Source organism: Apodemus sylvaticus, chromosome X (assembly GCF_947179515.1).
Source record: "Apodemus sylvaticus chromosome X, mApoSyl1.1, whole genome shotgun sequence".
Taxonomy (NCBI): Eukaryota; Metazoa; Chordata; class Mammalia; order Rodentia; family Muridae; genus Apodemus; species Apodemus sylvaticus.
In genome coordinates this window covers 61,795,391-61,814,020 of record NC_067495.1, presented here as the reverse complement: position 1 = coordinate 61,814,020, position 18,630 = coordinate 61,795,391, and the positions used below count along the sequence as shown (strand labels likewise).

The following is an 18,630-nucleotide window of genomic DNA, read 5'->3' as shown; positions in this document are numbered from 1 at the left end:
GATACCTGGGTTCTTTCCAGCATCTGGCAATTATAAATAGGGCTGCTATGAACATAGTAGAGCATGTATCCTTATCACATGGTGGGGAATCCTCTGGGTATATGCCCAGGAGTGGTATAGCAGGATCTTCTGGAAGTGAGGTGCCCAGTTTTCGGAGGAACCGCCAGACTGCTTTCCAGAGTGGTTGTACCAATTTGCAACCCCACCAGCAGTGGAGGAGTGTTCCTCTTTCTCCACACCCTCTCCAACACCTGCTGTCTCCTGAATTTTTAATCTTAGCCATTCTGACTGGTGTAAGGTGAAATCTCAGGGTTGTTTTGATTTGCATTTCCCTAATGAGTAATGAAGTTGAGCATTTTTTAAGATGCTTCTCCGCCATCCGAAGTTCTTCAGGTGAGAATTCTTTGTTTAACTCTATACCCCACTTTTTAATAGGGTTGTTCGGTTTTCTGGAGTCTAACTTCTTGAGTTCTTTATATATATTGGATATTAGCCCTCTATCTGATGTAGGATTGGTGAAGATCTTTTCCCAATTTGTTGGTTGCCGATTTGTCCTCTTGATGGTGTCCTTTGCCTTACAGAAACTTTGTAATTTTATGAGGTCCCATTTGTCAATTCTTGCTCTTAGAGCATATGCTATTGGTGTTCTGTTCATAAACTTTCTCCCTGTACCGATGTCCTCAAGGGTCTTCCCCAGTTTCTTTTCTATTAGTTTCAGAGTGTCTGGCTTTATGTGGAGGTCCTTGATCCATTTGGATTTGAGCTTAGCTCAAGCAATACTACAGAGCAATAGTGTTAAAAACTGCATGGTATTGGTACAGTGACAGGCAGGAGGATCAATGGAACAGGATTGAAGATCCAGAAATGAACCCACACACCTGTGGCCACTTGATCCTCGACAAAGAGGCTGAAAACATCCAATGGAAAAAAGATAGCCTTTTCAATAAATGGTGCTGGTTCAACTGGAGGTCAGCATGCAGAAGAATGCGAATTGATCCATCCTTGTCTCCTTGTACTACGCATCAGAACTTCTAAATACAGCTTTTTCTTCTTTCCCTTTCCTGATTCCCCTTTCCCCACTGACCAGCTTGTGTTTATGCTTGCTTTAGGTTTTACTCTTATATAGAGGGATTAATCGCAGAGATATAGTTGGATATTAGAGAGAATGTGTCAAAGATTTTATAAATTATACTCGTGAGATTGTTGATTTCCCTTAAATATTGTTTAATGTAGAACTGAATTTATATATTTCTACATTGCTTATAATGCCCTCTTTTCAGTTTTAAATATTAAACTTTTATCATGTTTACAAAAAGTTTCAAAAATAATGTAATAACTCATGTATCTTTTATCCAGAGTGTTGAGATACAACTTTTTCAGCTGTGACCTATATATAAAGAAGATTTAATCTATGATTATAGTCTCTAGGCTGTTCCTCTCTGGAATACTTCATCTTGCTTTGACACTCATGACCTTGATAGTTTTTAGGATGTGACTTATTCTTGAATTTGGTGTCAGTTATTCAGAGAAGAGACCCTATGACAATGTTGTCCTATTGGGTGGCATACAAGGTTGGCTTATCATAGTTTTGCTTGTACTAATTTTGATCAGGTATGTTGATAGCTCTGGTATTATTTTTTGTATCCTAGGTGTATTGTGTTTCAGTATAGATTCTAAGGTTCTCTTTTCTGTTTCTGTGAAGTGAAATGAAATTGGAGTCTGTCTGTGAGTAATCAGGGCAAACAAAGCTAACTTGTGCAGTATTCAATATGGTAAAGGGAAGAAAAACAAAGAGAGAACCAGGTCACAGCACTTAGGATGATATTTAACACAATAGTTATGACTTTGTCAGGAGGAAGCTACTAATAAGTGACTACAAGTTCAGAACTAAGACTATACTTTGAGGGTATGTGACAGAACTCTATTATTAGAATTGTGCTTTTAATTCTAAAAGTTAGTACAATAATTTAGAGTGTGTAGTTTTTGGTGGGCTTAATGCTTAGATAAGGGACCTGAAAATACAAGTCAGGAAATCTACAATGAGAGGACATGATATGATAAAGATTGGATAGGAATTAATAGAGCTAACAGTTTAATGAAAATTAATTAATGAATTCAATCTCTTTTTTATTTGCCAGAGATATTCTTCCTGTATCTTACTGCAATTTTTTTTGGTTTTGGTTTTTTGAGACAGGGTTTCTCTGTGGAGCGCTGGCTGTCCTGGGTAGATCAGGCTGGCCTTGAACTCAAAGATCCGCCTGCCTCTGCCTTCCAAGTGCTTGGATTACAGGCATGCACCACCACTGTCCGGCTCACTGCAAAAATTTTGCAGCAGAAATTAATGATTATTAATATTCAGAGGCAGAGAAAATATCTAGAAAATTGGATATATACATTTATATCTTAGAATTCCATGAAAAATTATCATTGAACTAAAGATTAGAGAAAACTGGGTAAGGGAAGAGTACAAGGTAAGTAAGTATCTTAAAGCTAGCCAATCAGCACTTCATTAATTTAAATATAATAATTCAATAAAGTATAAAATGTATTACATGCTATTCCTTTAATAATTGAAAAAATATAAAAATGCACGATCTGTTAATTTTTTTTAAATATTTTTATTTTCTATATTCTTTGTTTACATTCCAAATGGTTTTCCCTTTCCCAGATCCCCCCTCCCCATATGTCCCATAAACCTTCTTCTCTCCATCTATTTTCCAATCACCTCCCTCCTTTTTCTCTGTCCTTATATTCCTCTCCAATTGAAGGACTTTGAGCACCATTGGAGGACTTTCGGCAGCAGGATGATGAAGGGGCTTAAGAAGGGGAGAGTATAGAGGGTTAGGTGAGTGTGGCTAGGCGGCGTGGGGGAAGGTGTCCAGGCGGGCCCTTGCCTGGGCACCTCTGCCCCTGAGGGACCACACACACACACAGACATGGTATAGAATAGAGTTTATTCAGAATAGGGGATGGGAGTTAGTGGTAGAGAGAGAGAGAGGGAGAGAGAGAGAGAGAGAGAGAGAGAGAGAGAGAGAGAGAGTGGAGTGGAGGCCAGCCATGACCACGTGGAGGGGGGAAGAGCCCCATGGGCAGAGAGGTGAGAATGTGGGAGAGCAGAGAGCAAAGAGGGAGAGGAGGAGCAAGTAGCCCCTCTTATAGTGGGCCAGATCTCTGGGGCGGGGCATACCTGGCTATTGCCAGGTAGGTGTGGGGTGGAGCTTAGACAAAACCCCAACAGTCCCCAATGTTTGGTTAATTAATAAAAGAAAAAGAAAAAAGAAAAGAAGTGACGGCGAATACGGCAAAGCAGGAATAGGGTCGTTGTTGTGATCTGACTGCTTCATGCTGACGTTGGGGCGGTGTGTCTCTGGGGAACCTAGAGAAAGGTGTATGGGGGGTGATTGTCCAGTCTCAGGAGGACTGGCTGCTTCCTTGCTGTCCAGGGTTTGTAGAGCCATTTGAAGATAGGTCAGGAGAACAGGTCCAGTAGAAGCTGTCTGTGTTTGGAGAAGCTGAGAAGAGATTGGAGCATCTGAAGGTTGCTTCTCTGAAGCTGTCCTGGATATGGCAAGGGCCTGGACTTAACAAGATGTTGGAACACATTAGTATAGTTAGGGAATAAGACTAAGTACATTTGGGAGAAAGGAAAATTTTCTTTTCTCAAGATGTACAATTGAAACCCAGAGGAATCCCACCCTTTGGAAAGGTAGTAAAGTGGGAACTTGGGCAGATGTACTTATCTGGATGGAGCCTACTTGGTCCATGAGCAGTAGATTTGGGTAGGTCTCCTGCCTGGCTCGCCAGTGTTGGTTCCTGCGTTGATTTCTGCGCTCGCTTGAATGTCCTGTCTGCTCCCTGCATTGCAGCTGCTGCTGCTCACCATGCCCACGTGCGCGCACCCCGGGCACTGCGCTGCCGGACGTGGTGGAACCGTGAACCGCAATGAGACACGCTAGACCAGATAGCTCCACGTGGGCTTTATTTAAGAAGGGGAAGGGGTAGCGGGCGGGAAGGAAAGGGAGAAGAGAAAGAAAAGAGAGAGAGGAAAGGAGCGCTGCTCAGTTATATACCGGCGGTGACGTAATTACAGGTAAAGGTGGGCTATGGAATTCTGGGTAAACGGCAGCCGTTGCCTTGGCAACAGACCTATACATTGCTTGTATGGCATCACAAGCTTTGCAGGCCTCAGGCCTTGGGTACCTACACCAATGCTAGATCAATCATTTCCAGGATCAGGACCCTCTCCATACTTCATGGGAGACATTTGTTATGCGATTTGTGCCTTGGGTATTCAGAGCTTCTGGGCTAATTAATATCCACTTATCAGAGATTGCATTCCATGTGTATTCTTTTGTGATTGGGTTACCTCACTTAGGATGATATTTTCCAGATCAAACCATTTGCCTAAAAATTTTGTGAATTCATTGTTTCTAAGTGCTGAGTAGTATTCCATTGTGTAAATATACCACATTTTCTGTATCCATTCCTCCTTTGAGGGACATCTGGGTTCTTTCCAGCTTCTGGCTATTATAAATAAGGCTGCTATGAACATAATGGAGCATGTGTCTTTATTGCATGCCGGGGAATCCTTTGGGTATATGCCCAGGAGAGGTATAGCAGGGTCCTCAGGAAGTGTCATGTCCAGTTTTCTGAGGAACCACCAGACTGATTTCCAAAGTGGTTGTACCATCTTACAGCCCCACCAGTAGTGGAGGAGTGTTCCTCTTTCTCCACATCCTCCCAACACCTGCTGTCTCCTGAGTTTTTGACCTTAGCCATTCTGACTGGTGTAAGGTGAAATCTCAGGGTTGTTTTGATCTGCATTTCCCTAATGACTAATGATGTTGAGCACTTCTTAAGGTGCCTCTCGGCCATCTGAATTTCTTCAGGTGAAAATTCTTTGTTTAGATCTGTACCCCATTTTTTAACAGGGTTATTTGGTTCCCTGGGGTCTAACTTCTTGAATTCTTAGTATATATTGGATATTAGCCCTCTATCAGATGTAGGGTTGGTGAATATCCTTTCCCAATTTGATGGTTGCCATTTTGTCCTTTTAACAATGTTCTTTGCCTTACAGAAACTTTGTAATTTCATGAGGTCCCATTTGTCAATTCTTGATCTTAGAGCATAAGCTATGGGTGATCTGTTCAGGAACTTTTCCCCTGTGCCCATGTCCTTAAGGGTCTTCCCCAGTTTCTTTTCTATTAGTTTCAGTGTGTATGATTTTACATGGAGGTCCTTGATCCACTTGGAGTGAAGTTTAGTACATGGAGATAAGAATGGATCAATTTGCATTCTTCTGCATGCTGACCTCCAATTGAACCAGCACCATTTGTTGAAAAGGCTATCTTTTTTCCACTGGATGTTTTCAGCTTCTTTGTCAAAGATCAAGAGATCATAGGTGTGTAGATTCATTTCTGGATCTTCAATTCTATTCCATTGGTCCACTTGTCTGTCACTGTGCCAATACCATGCAGTTTTTAACACTATTGCTCTGTAGTATTGCTTGAAGTCAAGGATACTGATTCCCCCAGAATTTCTTTTGTTGTTGAGAATAGTTTTAGCTATCCTGGGTTTTTTGTTATTCCAGATGAATTTGAGAATTGCTTTTTCTAACTCTGTGAAGAACTGAGTTGGGATTTTGATGGGGATTACATTGAATCTGTAGATCGCTTTTTGTAAGATTGCTATTTTAACTGTATTAATCCTGCCAATCCACGAGCATGGCAGATTTTTCCATTTTCTTCTTGCCAACCGAATCCAAGAACACATCAAAACGATCATCCACCATGATCAAATAGGCTTCATCCCAGGGTTGCAGGGATGGTTCAATATAAGGAAATCCATCAATGCTATCCACTACATAAACAAACTCAGAGAAAAAAAAACATATGATCATCTCATTAGATGCAGAAAAAGCATTTGATAAAATTCAGCATCCTTTCATGCTAAAAGTCTTGGAAAGAACAGGAATTCAAGGCTCATACCTAAACATCGTTAAAGCAATATACAGCAAACCGGTAGCCAACATCAAACTAAATGGAGAGAAACTTGAAGCAATCCCACTAAAATTAGGGACTAGACAAGGCTGTCCTCTCTCTCCATATCTTTTCAATATAGTACTTGAAGTTCTAGCTAGAGCAATTAGACAACATAAGGAGGTCAAGGGGATACAAATTGGAAAGGAAGAAGTCAAATTATCACTATTTGCAGATGACATGATAGTCTACTTAAGTGACCCGAAAACCTTCACCAGAGAACTCCTACGGCTGATAAACAACTTCAGCAAAGTGGCAGGTTATAAAATCAACTCTAGCAAATCAGCAGCCTTCCTATACTCAAAGGATAAGCAGGCTGAGAAAGAAGTTAGAGAAATGACACCCTTCACAATAGCCACAAACAATATAAAGTATCTTGGTGTGACTCTAACCAAACAAGTGAAAGATCTATATGACAAGAACTTCAGGGCTCTGAAGAAGGAAATCGAAGAAGACCTGTTAATGTTTAAAAGACAAGAAAATCAGGAGAAAAATAAATTAGAAATATGACACTGAAAAATAATGTTTGGCCTGGGGCAGTGGTTCAGTGGTTAAAGTGCTTGCTGCATAGCAACGAGGACCTTGATTTTGTATTCCCATCACCAACAGAAATGCCTGGTTTCAGGGCATACATTTTTATTCCTGACTTGGGGGTGTTCTAAAGTTGTTGACATAGATGGCTCCTCAGAGACAAGTAGATCTCTGGAGCTCACTGCCAGAGCTAGTCTAGCAAATTAGTAAAATCCAGATTCATTGAAAGACTTTGTCTCAAAATAACAAGATGAAAAGCAAGTGATTAAGATATCTCATATTAGGCTCTGGCCACCATATGCATGCCTGGACATGAATACATATACCACAGTACACACACACATAAAAATATAAGGCAAGAAAGGGAAGGGAAAACATATAAAAGTTACTTATATAATTAAAATAAAACTCAAAGTTTGATATGAGGACTTTTGGACAAGTTGGACAAGATAATTTTAATTAATAATATTAAATTGGACCTATCAACTATATAGTCTCATCTTAGAATTATAAAATAGGTATTAGTATGAAATTATTATTTCCAGGCCAGTCACTATATCAGTGGCTGGAGTAGTTCCTTTTTGTATGATTACTATGTTGTACATTTACATATCTATTTTCCATGTGTATGTGTGTGTTTCAAGACAGGGTTTCTCTGTGTAGTCCTGGCTGTCCTGTAACTCATTATGTAGACCAGGTTGACCTCGAACTCACAAAAATACAGCTGCCTCTGCCTTTGAATGCTGGGATTTAAGGCATGTACTACTACACCCACCCAGCTTAAGTTTTTCATTACTTTTAATCATAGATTTTTTTTTGGCCGGTTTTATTCCATAGCTATAACTTCGTGAGAAATGGATTGTTTTAATACTAGGAAAGATTGGTACTTAATATCTACTTCTTAATAACTTATCTGTTAACAATTATCTGATTTGTTCTGTTGATATTAGACCAGATTACAGTTTGGAGAAGTAAATATAACATAAAACACAAAAAAATCATAATAACCATACAGTATCATTTTGAATTCCTTCTTAACAAAATACTTCTTTCTCCATGTACCAAATGTTTTAGTGACAGTGGTAAAGACAAGAGGTCAAATTTATGAGAAATTGGGATTTTTATAGATTTTGTGGGTATAACCGAATGTTATTACTTATTTTATAATTAGAAAGGGAAATGAGAAATAAATAAGAGTAATATTATAATATTGTCTGTTTACTTCCTGTGACTTACTTAATCAGGACCCTTGGGCTCTTAAGATAACAGTGTCTGAGTTTCCTTGTTTCATCTAGCATTCTCCATATTTGTGAATTTCCATAGGTCATTAACGCTAACCTCTGCACTAAAAAGTTGTCCTATAACTTCCTTAGATTATATTTCTGTTAACATGGCCAGTATTTCCTGTTTAACTAAAGTGCAGGTTATATTCCACTTTTGAGTTTGGTACTAGTTTTACAGAGCCTGTACTCCCTGCCTCCCCTCTCAAGTTCTGGGATTACAGTCATACATCAAATCATCCAGTTTATGGAGTACAGGGGTTCAAACATAGGGCCTTGTGCATGATAGGTGAGCTACATTCCTTAGCCTAACCCAGTTTAATGTTGTAGAATCATTAACATAGATATGACAGATTTTTTTTTCTAGGAAACTTCAGTTCGTATATTTTAGCATCCCATGTAAAACAAAGAAAATATTTCTTACTTGTCTTTTCTTTTTCATTCTTCCTGTATGTTTTCCAGTGCTAGAATCAAAGCTAGTGTCCAAGGCATGCATGCTTCTATAAACAGTTATTTTTTATGAATCTTTTTATTTCACATTACATTGGAAATGTTTTATGAATACAGGAATTTCTGTATATTTTGTTCAGGGATGTATACTTAATTCCTAGAATAATGTCTACTATGCTTAGCATATCATTGTTATTGAATATATAAATGAATGAGTCAATGAAGCAGAATTGGTAATTTTTGATCATTTCATTTAAAAACATGCTACAAATACCTTCACAGATTTTTTAGCCTTTTATATCTTTGTTGCTATGCTTAGTATTTTGTTATTTTTCCCATCTAAGAAGTAGCATTTAGTGTAAATATATTTCTAAGAATGATGAGAGCACAAAAAGTAAATACAAAGAAGCTGGATAAAGGCTTAGAATACGTATTATTTATCAGAATTTTGTTTTACATTTTCCTCTGAACCAGTTCAGTTGTAGGCGTCTGTGCAGTAAGTTGGTGAGAACGTCATTATGGCTACATAATTGGGATGGCCTTGAATGAACCTGTGGGATCTGGAGCATGTAATGAGTTAAACTGTTTTTGCTGCAATGTCAGGAATACATTTAAATACCAATGGATGCTTTTCAAACACATATTGGCAAGATTAACAAGACTGTTCTTTATTTTAGATTTAGATATACAGTAGATCTGATGTGCTCAGTCATGCACATTGAATTTATACTTTTTGAATGTAGTGTCATTCAAAGGGAAATTTTTTTATAAAGAAAGCTAAGGCTTTATACATCATTCATGAATAACTTGCCTCAAATCTTACATACTTAATTGAGGTCCTGCTTCTTAGTCTGCTCTGGTAAAATTTATAAAGAATTCCTTTTTATGGGTAGAATTCTATGTAGGTGATTTCTTTAAGTACTCAGGGGCATTAAGATAAATTATTAGAATTATAAAACAGGTTTACATGCCATTTTCTAATATTTTGAGAGTTGAAAATTCTATATGAACATGCTATTGATCTATTTCATTGATTTACCCACAACTATTTTCCAGTGGTAAATTGATACACTTGTTCCTGCTTTTGTCTTTATGATAATGTATGTGAAGGAAATTTAAAGGAACCATTAAACTATTTCCAAAGAAGCTTTTTAGCTGAATAGTTCTTTGGGTATTTCTCAAATTTTAAGAATTTTGAGAATTTTATTTTGTCTTTGAGTATATTTTCTACTGTTACGCTTTTACTGGAACAACCCAAAGCAAATATTTTTGTTTATCATTTTCCTAGGCAAGTGATCAGATTTCTTTTTAAAAATATGACTATTTTTTTGAGAATTTCATACAATGTATTTTGATCACATTATTTCCCTAACTCCTTCCAGACCTACCTCCACCTCCGTACCTACCCAACTTTGCATCTTTAAAATTTTTTTAAATTTTATTTTTATATGAGCCAGATGTACTGGTGCATGCTCTTAATCCCAGCACTTGGGATTCAGAGGTAGGTGGATCTTTGTTAGTTTGATGCCAACCTGGTCTACATAGTGAGTTCCAGGATAGCCATAGCTACATCATAAGAACCTGCCCTCCTCAAATATTATGAATATGGGTGTTTTGCTTGCATGTATGTCTGGACACCTTTTGTGTGCCAGTGCCTTTGGAAGAGCAGCCAGTGCTTTTAACCATTAAAAAAAATCTCATCAAGTCCAATTTGTGTTACCCAAATACTCTTGGGTAGGGGCCCCTGAGCATGGTGGATCTTCTAGGAGTCACACCCTTAAAGAAAACAGACTCTTTCTCCCAGCAGCTATGGTTACCAATAGCTCATGCTCATCCCCCATCCTCTGCTCTGTTCTTAGGGTTTTGTCTGTCTTGAACTTATATAAGTCTTATGTATTTTGTCCTAACTGCTGTGAGTTCACCATGTTTGAGAGCACACATGTTATGGCTACCCTGTTGTATTCTTTCACTGCCTCTGGGGTTTTTCTACCTTCCTTTCACATAAAGGTCCCTGAGCCTCTGGGGAAGGGTGCAATATAGATATCCAGTGGAAGCTGAGTACTCCAACATCTATTTTCTTCAAGTTGACCAATTGTGGGTCTCTGTGCTAATTATCATCCATTACAAGAATAAACTTTTCTGACAAAGATTGAGACATGCACTAATCTATGGGTATACAGAAAGTCATTAGGGGTCAGTTTAATCCTGTGTTCTTTAGCAACATAATAGTAGCAGTTCTTCTATAATTTTTTTAACCATACCCTGTGAAAAACTTACAAATTCTGAGATAAGAGTTTATAGTATAATTTTAAGAGATTTTGAGAGAATATTGCAAAGAAATCATAGAGATAAAATATATTTTGGTGGGAAGTAGAACTGTAGATAAGACTTTGCAAGTGTTGAGCAGAGCAAATTTACTTGTAACATATTTGGGAATCATTTGTTATAGTCTGTGATAATTTGTATATATGGAAGCTTTTATAGCAGTAGGTCTCTATATGAATTTTTCTAAAGCCCTTTAGAGTTAGTTATTCCTTTCCATATTCCCTCCTTTATCCTGTCTTTCCATCTCCCACCTCATTTATCCCTTCTTATTCAATTACTCCCCTTTCCCCGGTAGTAACTGCACTCTACATGTCTTTCTTTCAAAGCCCTCTCCAATTCTATGGTCTCTTACAAGTTTTTTGGCCTCTATAGGTATTCCAAATGAAACATCTAAATCTTCAAAGCTGGTATTCACATATGAGAGAAAACATGTTTGTTTTTCTTGTTCTGGGTTACTTCACCCTAGTTGATTGTTTCTAGTTCCATCCATTTAAACTGCAAATATAATTTTACTTTTCTTAACAACGGAGTCATATTCCATTGCATAAATGTATTACATTTTCATTATCCATATCATATTTTAATTTTCTACTCACTAGTTCATAAATATCAAGGATGTTCCCATTTCCTGGTTATTGTGAATAGAGATGCTTAAGTATCTCTATACTTAAGTATCTCTACTTAAGTATCTCTATAGTAGGAAATAGAGTCCTTTAGGTATATGTCTAAGAGAGCACAACTAGGCCATACAGTAGATTTCTAGCATTTTGAACAACTACCCTACTGATTTCTATAGTAGCTGCAACCAGTTTACGTACCCACCATCAATATGATAATTATTTCCCTTTCCTCTCATTCATGCCATCATTTATTGTTTCTTAGCTATTTTGACTAAGGTGAGATAAAATATCAAAATAATGTTGATTTGAATTTTTCTGGTGATTAAGGATGTTGAACATTCAAAAAATGTATTTCTTGGCCATTTACCATTTCATATTTTGAGAATTTTGTTAGTTCTTTGACCTAATTTTTAACTGGGTTGTTTGTTTTCTTGATGCTAAGTTTTTTTTTTTAGTTCTTTATTCTAGACATTAACCCTTTGTCAGATGTGTATTTAGTAAAGACTTTTTTTAAAATTCTGTAGGCTTCCTCTTAATTCAAATGATAATGTCCCTTTCTATACAGAAGGGTTTTAGTTTCATGATGCTCCATTTGTCAATTGTTGGTTTCAGTACCTGTACTTTTAGGTTCCTGTTCGGAAAGTCCTTTGGGTGTAGAAATTGAAACATATTCCCTATTTTATCTTCAAGCAGATTTAGGGTATCAGGTCTTATATTGAGGTATTTGATCCATTTTGCAGTTGAGTTTTATGCAGGTTGATCAATAAGGATCTAGTTTCATACTTCTACACATAACTCCATCACTATTTGTTGAAGGTGTTGTCTTCTCTGTCTATCTTTGGCCTCTTTGTTAAAAATTAGGCAGCTCTGTATGCATGGACTTGTGTGCAGGTCTTAATTCTTTTATTTTTTTCTTCTTTTCCTGACCAAGGCAGGTCCTTAATTCTATTCCATTGATCAGTGTGATTATTTTTATGTTGATACCATACTGTTTTTTAATTTTAAATTACTATTACTCTGTAGTATAACTTATACCATGGATGATGATTCCTCCAGCAGTTCTTTCATTGATCAGGATTGTTTTGGTTATCCTGGTTTATTTTTGTGCTTCTATGTGACACTTAGAATTATTTTTAAAAATTTCTATGAAGAATTGAATTAGAATTTTGATTGAATTAAGTTGAATCTTAATTTGGTAAGATGGTTATTTTCACAATATTAATTTTACTAATCTACAAACATGGGAAGGCTTATTATTTTCTTGTATCAGATTTCTTATTACCAGTCACAAAGGGACTTTCAACTTCTATCAATAATCTCTTGTAATATTTTCTATATATAATTGAAGTCCCAACTTTAATGTTTTGTATCTCTCTTTAATAATATAACTTGAGAAGTTTTTATATGGATGGTTATTTATGTTACCCTGGCTGCCCTGGAATTCATATGGAAACCAGGAAGGCCTCAAACTCATAGAGGTCTGTCTGAATTTGTCAAAGATGTATGCCACCATTCCTAGGCTGTTTTTAAGACTCTGAATAGCTATTGATATTTATTTAACTTGAAGAAAATAATGAAACTTTATTTATTTGCTTATTTATGTTTTTTATTACAGACAAAATATCTTCACATACTCTGTTACAACCTTGGAGTAGAAACAAGCAAGCAGAATAAATACAAAGAGAGTTCATTCTGGCTTAGGTAATGTAAAAAACTGAAAATTCAGAAATATTATGGTAGAGATCAGTTTATATTTTGCGTAGTACTTTGGCCATTTAAATATTTTCTGACTTCAAAAGCTAACATGCCATATTTATTTGCTTCTTTAACATGTGTTAATCAGAATTCTCTAGAGGAATAGAATTGATAGAAAGTATATATGTTATAAAGGGAATTTAATATAAGGACATATAGTTAATATTGGCTCTTTTCCATTGGAGAGGCAGAGAACCTGGGTGCTGTTCAGTCCATGAAGATAGATGCCTCAGCAGTTTCAATCTGGTGTCAAAGGCAATGAAGATTCCTGGGGGAATCACTAGTCTTTAGCTCACAGTAGAACCTGATGAAGGTGGATTCTGATGTTAGCAAAGAACTGTTACAGCAACAAAGTTAGATGAACTCACTAGCTAGTTAGATGAACTCACTAGCAAGAAGCAAAGGTAAGGAGGCAAGCAGCAATGCTTTTTTCCCAGGGCCTCATCACTATCTTGAGTTTTAGCCAGGACAGGCTACTCTCAGGAAGACTGTTCTTCTTTCAATTAATCTTTCCTGGAAAAGCTTGCATATTCCCAAATAGGGACAGATTCAGTCAAGTTAACAACCAAGATTAACAGTCACAAGTCCACCTCTTATCAACTTGACACCCAACCATATATTCTTATGTAATCTTTGATTTCCAAATGAAAACTATAGCATGCTGGCAATTCCACCTAATATGATAGAATTATCCTACACATAAGTGGAAATGCAAAATTCCCTTGAGGAATGATCAGTTCCTTAATATTCTATAACTTATCATGACAATACACATTTAACAACACTTAACTACTAATGTTATTGATGTTATATTAAATGGTGTGGTAGTTTGAATGAAAACAACCCTGTCTTAGTTACTGTTCTATTGTTGTGAAGAGAGATTATGACCAAGGCAACTCTAATAAAAGAAAGCATTTAATGGGATGACTTAGAATTTTAGAGGGTTATTCCATGATCATCATGATGAGGAGCATTGCAGCAGGGAGGCAGGCACAGAGCAGCTGTGAGCTTACATCCTGATCTGCAAGCAGAAGATACACACATACATATATACACACATACATAGAGTGATACTGGGTCTGGTATGGGCCATTGAAATCTCAAAGTCAACTCCCAGTGACATACCTCCCCCAACAAGTTACTAATTCTTCCTAAGCAGTCTACTATCTGGGAACCAGACATTCAAGTATATGAGCCTATAGAAACTATTTTCATTAAACTATATTTTATATTTTAATACTTAATCTCTAGTTTGTGCACCTGTTTTGGAAAAGGCTAGGAGATGTGGCCTTGTTGGAGGAGGTTTCACTGAGGGCAGGCTTTGAGGTTTCAAAACACTCATGAGATTCCAAGTATGCACTCTCTAATTTGTATTTGTGGATCAAATGTGAGTTTTTATTTCTTCCTTCTTTCTAACCATATGAAACTGCCAAGGTCCAGCCTCAGCTTGGAGAGGAGATCCTGAGGAAGGGGTGTTTGGGAAAAACAACTCAAAGTCACTTGTGGGTACAAGCTAACAGTTCTGTAGTCTGCGCAAGATGGTTCCCTAGGCAGCTCTGTAGATAGATCTTGGCTCTGTAGTCTGTTTGAGACACCTCTCTACTTGAAATACCTTTCTCTGCTTAAAATGGCTCTCTTTGCTTGAGATAGCTCTTCAGTTTTCTGACCAAAATCAGAAATCCTGCTAGAAAAATATCTCTAAAAGAACATTAATAGCTCTTTGATTTTCCAACCGAAGTCAGAAATCCTGCTAGAAAAATTCCAAAAGAGCTGTTTATTCTCCAAGCACTTTTGTATGGGTCTCTCTCTCTCTCTGTCTCTCTCTCTTGCTCTCACTCTCTCTGTCTCTATCTCTCTGTCTCTGTCACACACACACACACACACACACACACACACACACACACACACACACACACACACAGAGAGAGAGAGAGAGAGAGAGAGAGAGAGAGAGAGAGAGAGAGAGAGAGCAAAGGCCAGTCTTTTATTTACTTATCAATTCAGTCATTTACTCCAGGTTTCTTTTTGATTATCCCATGAATTAGCATTTTATAACCTTAGACCTTTGATTATTAGAATAGGATAGCAAGTGCATTTTTTAAAAAAAAAAAGTATAGCAAAGGAATTAAGAAATCTGCTTACCTTTTGTAAGCACAATAAGTTTAACTGGGTGGGATCTCATCCTGAGATTACTGTTCCAGTCACCTGGACCTAAACTCTTTCTGTCCCAGGATGATCTTTAACTTAGGAATCTGTTTGCTTTTGTAAGCGCAGACAATAAGCTATCTGAGTGGGATATCCCTCTGAGATCACCACTCTATAAATCTCTTCATCTTCTTCCTTAATATCTTTCTGACAAGCTGGTTCCTTAGTGACTCTGTTTTCTTAGGTCCATGAAGCTCTTCATACAATTTGCACTGCATCCTTGACAGTGTCAGTACTGCCATGGTACCAAGTATGGGGTATAGGCCTGGGGGATTGACAGAAAACACAGACTTGGGTCATTCTGGTGATGAGAATGCCAAAGCTTTACTGAGGTTCTCGCAATATATACTAGAGGCCAGGAAGAACAACAGGAAAAACCAATCATAACCATAGGTCAGGCACCTGGGAGGTCTCTACCACACTGGGCTGGAAAACAGGAATCAAATTAAGCTGCAGGATGTTCCACAGGATGTTCCCTGTGCAAACAGCTCACCTGAGGGCATAGAGCTAAGCTCACTGATGCCCATTTTTATTTCATAAAAAGGAATAGCGTCTGTCTTAGGTCACTTTCCGTCCAACTCCCATTACCTGTCTCTGGGATCTCTGCCAGTCCCAGAGCCCTGTCTTAGGTTGGTGTGGACTGCAAAGGAGTTGCCAGTCATAGACTAACTATTCTTATACAGACTGAGCCAAATTTGAGCAGATGGATTAACCTGTGCTGAAGACATAAGCACTTGTTCAGTTACTGCTCTGGACTGGTTTTGTTGTTTGCATATATGATTTAGAAGGAACAATCCCAATGCGGCAGCTCTACAAGCCAGCAGATAAAGTATTTACCAATTTTTCTTTTCAACATGAAACATAGGACAATAATCATTCAACAATGAACCAAGGACAGAAACAAATTGACACGTGGACAAATTGGTGCACCAAAGACAAACAATACATAGAGAGGAAAGAGCACTTGTAACCAGTACTAGGAATATCTCCAGTAGGGTCCACAGAGGAAACAGGATGTCTCCATGTTTTTGCTTGTCCCTAGGAGAGTTTTGAAATTCATTTTCCTTCTCTTTTTCTCTTTCTAATGTTTCGAAAATCCGTATTTTTTGTTTTTGTTTTTTGTTTTTTACTCATTTTATTTTATTTTATTTTATTTTATTTTATTTTATTTTATTTTATTTTATTTTATTTTATTTTATTCTATTCTATTCTATTCCCTATTCTTCTCGCCTGATACAGTTCTAGACTGCGGACAATTTGCCATCCCAATTTGCTGTCCACCCTCGCTGGTCTCAGCATTGGGCCTACGCTGATTCAGTCTAGGCTGTATCCCTTTTGCACCCCTGCAACAACAGCCTTCAAAAGATGACATTTATAGTGCTAACATTAATGTTTTATGTTGCTTACCATGCCGGATACATAATTTTTTTTGTTCCTGCGGAGCTCTACCCAAGACAGAGTTCCTCAGTTGGTCTCTCTGTTTCCAAGCCACAATTTTGGGGTCCAATCTGTAGCTGCCATTTCTCCCCGTGCCTTAATTTTCCCAATGCGTTCCTCTCTCTTTGCCTGCCGTCCTTTCTTAGAACGATCCTGTCAGGTGCTCTTCTCTTTCCTGATCTCGGTGTGACCTCCATTTGACAGCACCACCACAGTACCAAGTATCAGGCGTAGGCCTGGGGAATTGACAGAAAACACAGACTCCGGTCATTCTGGTGATGAGAATGCCAAAGCTTTACTGAGGTTCCAGCAATATATACTAGAGGCCAGGAAGAACAACAGGAAAAAACAAATCATAACCATAGGTCAGGCACCTAGGAGGTTCCTACCACACTGGGTGGGAAAACAGGAATCAAATTAAGCTGCAGGATGTTCCACAGGATGTTCCCTGTGCAAACAGCTTAGCTAGGGGCATAGAGCTAAGCTCACTGATGCCCAACACATCCTTATATTTTGCATAGTTGAGAAATTATATATGTTCTTGAACTCATTTTTTCAGAGTTCTTTCCCACAGCTTTCAGGACTGTCTTTCAGGTCGCAGCATTTACCATTTTGCTGAGGAACATATTCTTGCCTCCTGGATTCATGCTGTTTCTAGTTATTTATCATAGAGCCATTAACCTTAACATTCCTCCCAACCTTGGCAGGGAGAATATTTCTTAAAGGAGGAACATAAAGTGAATTGTGTACATTATTATACAAACAAGCCCCATGCCCATTTCAATCATCACTTGTGGAGGCCCACATTCTGCTAGCTCTGCTTCAGTGGTGGGAACTATGTCACATCATTCCTTTACATAGACATGCAGGACTTGGCATGAAACCATATGCCAAATTAAATGCTTTCATTTATAAGTTGTCTTGGTCATGGTATTTTATCATAGCAGTGGAAAATTAACTAGGACAAATGGTAAAGATGCTAAAGGGTCAGCCCTGAAAATACATACAATAACAATATACAAATGGAACAGATTACACACACACACACACACACACACACACACACACACACACGCACGCGTGCGCACATGAAATAACAATGGAAAAGGCTATTAATTTTAAGGAGAGTGGGGAAGAGTATTTGGGGTTTTTTTAGAAGGAGGAAAGGGTGGGATAAATGATTTAATTAAATTACAACCTCAAAATGAACAGTAAAAAGATTATTAAATAAGAAATGCCAACTTGACTTTAAAAGAGTGAGGTAAGAAAACACGAATATATATGTATATATACACAGACATATTTTTAACACAATAAGATTAAATGCTTATGGTTATTAAAATCCTCGTTTGGTAACTGGCCACATAGCTTTATCTGGTAATTATATCTACTTTCTACTATCCATTCTCTTTTCTCAGTAGTTATCACTTGGCTTGTTGGCTGGAAAAGTAACATACACCTACATTCCTGAAGAGTCTGGACCATTTGTCCTCCTACTTTAGCTGGGTTATTAAATGTTTTCCTGTTGCCTATAATCACAAAATATAATCACAGAACACCAAGAGATGCCTTGAGGATTTCTGGAAGTTTAGACATGCTCTCTTTTACCTCTTTTGTGGTGTCCAGATCAATCGTCCCTACTGACACTGTAACTCTTTTTCAAGCCAGTTGACTCAAAGGCATCAGGGCCACCAAGTGGCCATGGGGAAATCTTAGTTCCTAGGTCAGTGGAATGATTGTTGTGTCTCCTTGGCAAACCACTCCCCACTTTACAACAAAGACTTTTAGGCCAGCAAAGCATAAGGTTGTAAGAATAGGAGTGCAAAATTTTACTGAGTCACTAGTGGTGACAGTGAATAATGCCATTCCCAGCCATCCATTGATTTCTGGGCTTGTCAATCATAGTCCTGAGAGGAACAGTACTATATGTTAGATAAAGATTCAGAATATATACAGCCCTCTAGAGAACCATGCCCCACTCTTATTGGC

The 18,630-nt window shown here is 37.7% G+C and overlaps 1 protein-coding gene and 1 non-coding gene across 2 annotated transcripts in view; one reads left to right on the top strand and one right to left on the bottom strand.

Annotated features, from left to right (window-relative positions):
• Tex11 (testis expressed 11) overlaps positions 1 to 18,630 on the top strand; it is a 246,191-nt gene that overhangs the window by 40,777 nt on the left and 186,784 nt on the right. Inside the window, exon 8 of the mRNA XM_052170254.1 lies at positions 12,860 to 12,945. Within this exon, the coding sequence (XP_052026214.1) occupies positions 12,860 to 12,945 (86 nt within the window). The remainder of the gene's footprint in view (positions 1 to 12,859; positions 12,946 to 18,630) is intronic.
• Positions 14,719 to 14,781, bottom strand: LOC127675883 (U7 small nuclear RNA). Its single transcript, XR_007975566.1, has one exon. It is a non-coding gene; the product is annotated as a U7 small nuclear RNA (small nuclear RNA).